At 41.1% G+C, this 6,075-nt stretch overlaps 1 protein-coding gene across 2 annotated transcripts in view; it reads right to left on the reverse strand.

Moving 5' to 3' along the window:
- Positions 1-223: 223 nt before the first annotated feature.
- The window catches only part of FBXW2 (F-box and WD repeat domain containing 2), a 37,429-nt gene continuing 31,577 nt past the window's right edge, over positions 224-6,075 (reverse strand). Inside the window, exon 7 of one of the 2 annotated variants that reach the window (XM_006155485.3) lies at positions 224-1,519. In XM_006155485.3, coding sequence (XP_006155547.1) covers positions 1,231-1,519 — 289 coding nt within the window. In that variant the 3' untranslated portion in view covers positions 224-1,230. The remainder of the gene's footprint in view (positions 1,520-6,075) is intronic. The other variant, XM_027774566.1, reaches the window with a different exon arrangement.

Genomic DNA, 6,075 nt, shown 5'->3' on the forward strand with positions numbered 1-6,075 from the left:
AGCTCTCTCAGGCAATTCCTTCACTTAAAAGATGCAGAAAATGAGGGTCTTGGGAGGGAAAGCTGACCACTTGAGGACTCAGAGCCAGTGAGAGGTAAGGAGGAAGGTAAGTAGGAAGGTAAGTGAGGTTCAGCTATTTTTCTAATACAAGCACTCCCGACAGAATCGTGAGTCCTATCAGCATTTCTTCCACCACTAATTTAAGTTTTCTAAATGGACTCAGTTATATTTTCTTTCATTTTTATTTTTTGCATATTTGCTTCTAAATCAGTTATATTTTTCTCATTTCTTTGCTAGTCAGTCATCCTTTTCATATGATGAATTTCTTTATAGGTAACAACTTTGTATCAGTAATTTCATTTAAACATCAGCTCCAACCTGAAACAATGAATGGGGAGTCAGACAGAACTGCACTATCAACTCTGCACACTTCACTAGATGCAGGACTGCGATTCAGAGGTGCAGAATTCTTAGATAACACAGCCAGTATCCAATCTTGCAGCTCAGGGCTCTATTTGACCATGGCATCTCTGTGCAGTTGCCCAGGTTGTAGGGGACCAACTTCTTCTATGTGAGAAGTACGGAACTCTTCCAAATATTAAGACAAGGCCAGCCTTGACTGCATTCAGAGCTAGGGATCACAGTGAGCTGCAAACCATCCATTTCTAGTATATATCTGCACTGGAAGACAAACTTTCTTTAGATGTGGTATCTGGTAGGTTTATGAATGTCACAGGACTTGGTGGTCTTTGAAGCACTGGTTCTTAGAACAGCTAAGTCCCATGTGAGAGAAGTTGTAACAACCTCATAGCACCTTTGTTTCAACTTCAAAAGAAAAAAAGGCTATGGTAAAAAGCTTTAATAACAGACTGAAGGTGATTTTATAGGCAACCAATTAGCAGATTAATGAACCACTTAACTGTCTTTACTTACAACCAATAGTCCACTCAAGAAAGATGAACTCAAAATGCATCTTCATGTGCTGACCAATGTAACAAGTACAAATGAAGTCAATGGTGACCGAATTAGCATGCTGTGTTGTATGTCGATAAAACAAGCCCTCCCCCACCCCAAGCCCTGGCCCCCCAGCAAACATAGATAAATGATTGTGCACTGCGTGATGATACCATTAGGTGAGAACTTTGGTTCATGCAGTCGGCTGCCACAAGGTTGCACCCGAAACCCACAGCCCTGGCACCCAAAGTCAGTCAGCGGTGCTGGCTTGTGGCATCAGCCGTGCTCCTTCCACAACACCAGGTGAATACTGTGGTCAGGCATGCTGGTGGCAAAGACTAAGCCTGTGTCATTGTGCCCATCCAGTCCGTTCAGCCAGGATGCTTCGCCTGCCAGGAAGCTCGAGCCTCTCTTTGATTTCCTGTACTCCGGCAGAGGCCAGCGACTAATCAGGCTCTCTGTCCTCAAGTCCATGATGTACAGGTAGCGGTTGTCAAACAGCAGGGCAAAGACATCTCCAAAGCCAAGCAAAGCCAAGTTTGCTATCTCAGGAGTCTTGATGACCCTACAAGGACAAGAGTTAGGGACCATGAGCTAGAGGGAGACTTTGCTTCTGTTCATGCTACTGTTAGCTTTTGTAGAGCATTTAACACCAATATAGAATTCAATTAAACTTTTTGTAAATGAAACTTGAAACACAAGGACAAAGTATCAGACCACCTATAAAAGAAAGGTGGGGAACCCTTCACTCTGATAATAACCACATATAAGGGAAGGTAATATTTGAAGAAATCTATAAGGTACAAAACATCCATCCAGTCTGGAAAAATGTCTTATGGATGATCTAACATTCCCTTCCCTAAGCTGGGCAAACTTAAGCCTAGGCAGGGTAAATACTTGGCTGAAGATTCACAACTTGTCAGCCATCAGTGAGAACTAGAATGCAAGTGCAACTCTTACCACCTGGTAAAGAGACTCTCATCAAATCCTAGAACACTGGCACATCCTGAAGTCCAGAACAAATCCGAAAGCTGAGTGACTGAAGTGCTACCTACTTGACAGGAAGTAAGCAAATGGATTTCCATCTAAAATAGTGGAGGCTGAAAATACCAGGTCACAGAATTTTTGCACAGAAAAACATGTCATGACCTTTCGGATGACAATATTAAGTTTCCAAAGTATATGAGAAACAGTTACTAACATAACATTCATAAGTTGTTAGAGAAACTGGGAAAGTTGGGAAGACGGCCCTAACTTCTCAGCATGGTAGTTTCCAAAACATTAGGGACAATGGCATAAAATAAGAGACCTAGCTAAGTAGCAGCACGAAAGAAATAAAACAGAACAACAACTAAATTCTCTTGTCTGCTCCTGTACTAAGGTGAAAGAAAAGTCGATGTCTCACTGACAGCCCGAGGAAAAGAGCTCAGGTGAGGGAGTGAAATTCCACTCTATGACAATACGGCTGGGCTCTGTGGGGGAAATGTAGCCTATGTTTTCACAAGGACACTACCAAACTAATGTACACCCAAGAGGTCAACCAGAATGGGAAGTGACTGGTAACTAGGCCAAGTAAGGAAAACTGAAGGAGAGGAAAAGTCCTGGCAGGGACAGGGAAACTATATATGATCACTACTGATGATGCAGGACATGTAAGAAAGGCAGACAGTACAAGCCCTAAAAGACAACTGGGTTCAAAGGGGCAGATTTACAAAGAAGTGGAGATTTCAGCCTGATATTAGGAAGGGAGGAAACATTTATTTTTTTTAAATCAAATTGGCCGAGTACCAGGCACCAAACTTCCTAATTAACATATTATTGCAATCCTACGTGGTAAAGTGAGAGGCAGTATCTCCATTACACTAGTGAATAAACTAAGGCTGAGAGTAAAGTGGAGTGGGGCAGACCTAAGAGAGCCCAGGACTACCTGCCGCCAGTGTGCCAGCCACTGTTAGCACCAGGAACTTGGTGACTAAGATTAAGTTCTCCCCATTCAACTTATCTCACAATTAATTTATTAACCAAACCTCTATTTTCTTTTTTAGAGAGTTGTTTTTTTTTTTTTTTTTGCTATAGGGTGTGTGTGCTCGCCAGAAAGAGAGAGACAGAAAGCAAGAAATCACCCCCTAGGGGGATGACCATGCTACAATCCTTTCTCCAGTCTCCTCTTGGGATCTTGGGCACACACGCACACGTTCCCGGTGTTGAGTTTAAGCCACCAGGTCCAGGATATGAACCACAGTTGACTACATGGGAGTCCAGCAACATAGCTATTACGCCAATTGTTGGTCCCAACCAAACCTCTATTTTCTCATTTGTACAGGTTAAGTTAGGAAATGTGACAACCACTCAACTTTCCTTCTTTCTCAAATCAAGCTCTATTGATTTTATCTCCTGAATTTTCCTTTAACTTATTCACTACCATCTCCATGACCACAGCTCTGTCCAAGACACTTATCTTTTTGCCTGCATCGTTGCCAAAAACATTCTACAGGTCTTCCTAGTCCCCTTCAATCAGTTAACCTTACATTAAAATCTGATCCTGTTACCACTTTACTTCAAATCTTAAAATCTTTTATACCTGCATTCTGTCCTCTCATCCCTAGAATTTTTTTTTTCAGTTCCTCAGCTGCATCAGGCTCCGTCAGCCACAGGCCCTTCAAACACACCGTTTCCCAGTCAGTACCACCCCTCACTGCACACCTCCCTTGGCACTTAGTTAGGCATGCATGCTCGCCCTTTAGACTCAGCCTGAGAAGGGTCTCTTCCTCAAGGAAGCCTTTCCTTAGTCAACAAATGAGGTGAGGTCTCAAAGTACCCTGTACTATGTTCCTTTTATCCTACCTAGTAACAATTTTATGTAATTAGCTATTTGGTATCAGACTTCCCTCCTGCCAATCAGTGACCTTCATGAGCTCAAGTATCTCTGCTGCTTTCAGTGCACATCACCATGCCTGACACACAGGGAGGTGGCTCTACGAATACCTGCCAGGGAATGATACAGTAGAGCAATGAACATAAAAAAAACACTGGGTTGTCAGTCTTGCGTTAGAAAATACGTCCCAACGACCTAATATAAATTCCTATGAAAGAGCTCCAAAGGAAAATGGCTTGAAAGCCTGGAAAGTACAGTATAACCAGAACCACAGAAAACTGGGCAGCTTTGGGATAGGGCTTAAGATCAGTGACAACGAGCTGAGGATTACAAAGACTGAAACACAAATATGGTGCAGAACAGAACACAGGTCAACAGGCTTTCGGCCCTTTTCACTTTGATCACTTCAGAACTGTAAACAGACATCCCTGCCATGCAGTCCAGGTCCCTGAACCTAAGTAACCCTGTGTGCTGTACCCAGACAACCTAGCTCCAGATTGCATCATCTTGCACACTTACTGAGCAACATGCTCACCCGTGCTTCACTTTTCAGGCTGCTTCAGAATTGAAGGAGTCCTACCTGGTCCTAGGGACTGCAACCACAGGACTTTTACAAGGGTTTCATAAGACATTGGTTTATTTGTGTTTGGAGGGAAAAAAGTAGAGCTACAAGAGTCTCTTTTCAAAGAAAAAGTTGAACCTAGCTCTTCCTACCAGCAAGTAACCTTACAGGGTTTTTTTCCTTAAAGCCATGTGGGATTTAGCTTTCAAACATTAAAAGCTAAAACTTCGATCTAGGACTCTACATCATTCTGGATAGGCGGCATACATTAGGAAGGTAGTGGCACTTGTGTGCATGCCCAGCATGTTTCAGGTAACCTTTATATCTTCTCATCACCCGAAAAATTAAAAGCAATATTAGACTGTAAAAGATGTGATTTTTTTTCAATAGTGACTACTTGAATAATAATAATAATAATAATAATAATGGAAAACACTGAGTTCTTTTAAAAGTTTCGTTTTCTCAATTTTTGGTGCCCCTAGCTTCTTGGTACCTTACCATGCATAACCCAGCCATGGATGGACAGATGTCAGACTAGAGTGAGATGTAAAATGCTGAGCAAGGATTTAGTTTTGCCATCTGTAAAGTGAAGATCTTGGACTAATGTGTTCTAGGCCCTGTTTCAGTCTATTTTCTTCCCAAACCAATATTAGCAATCATTTCTAGAAATTATACTGTCAGCTCTGGAACTTAACTGATTGGAAATGTTGGTTTAACTCTGGAAAAACATAAATAAAGTTGTAACTTTAAGACCAGAGAGATGGGGCTTGCCTGTTGGCTAGTATGAGATCCTATACAAGCTGATCTCAAACGGTCATGCATAAAAACAATGAATGTTCAATTTTCTGTACTCCCCAAAGTCAGCATTTCCTGAACCACGCTATGGAACACAAACTCTTGAGCCAACAGGTCTGGGCAAAATAGGTGTGAAGTACAACAGGTTAGTCAAATCTAAGCAGGTGCCTTTAAGCAGGGCTTCTCTGAGTATAAGTAACAAAGATCTGTCATGGGCTGGCTCTGGGGCATAGTGTAACATATTGCTCAAGAGAAGCTAAATCTCACATGGCACTTGCAATTCGAATCCCTGAGATAGTGAGCCTGAAACACGCTGGACATGCACATGAGTGACCAAGATCTGATGGGCTAGAAGACTGGAGAAGGGGATGGCAGCATGACCAGATCCCGTAGAAGGTGTTCCTCTTTCTCATTCTCTTTCATGTGTGCATGCACACATTCTATCAGGAATTTAAAAATATATATGCACACATACATATTAAAATGCATATATAATATACATATAACATACATGTAACACATTATTTAATGTGTATTTATTATATACCAAACATGTATTAATATTTAATATATCTTAATATTTAATATATCTTAATATATTATTTCTTAATATATTATATATTAAGGAGGCCTACCTGGTCCTAGGGATTGCAGCCACAGGATTTGTACAAGGGTTTCATAAGACACTGGTTTATTTATGTTTGGAGGGAAAAAAGTAGAGCTACAAGAGTCTCTTTTCAAAGACAAAGCTGAACCTAGCTCTTCCTACCAGCAAGTAAGTATTATATATTATATATTAAGATAAATATATCTGCAATTCAAATCCCTGAGCTAGTCATGGATTTAATATGTATTTATTATATACAAACATGTATTAATATTTAATGTG

This window comes from Tupaia chinensis, unplaced genomic scaffold (assembly GCF_000334495.1).
Source record: "Tupaia chinensis unplaced genomic scaffold, TupChi_1.0 Scaffold000455_1, whole genome shotgun sequence".
NCBI classification, from domain to species: domain Eukaryota; kingdom Metazoa; phylum Chordata; class Mammalia; order Scandentia; family Tupaiidae; genus Tupaia; species Tupaia belangeri.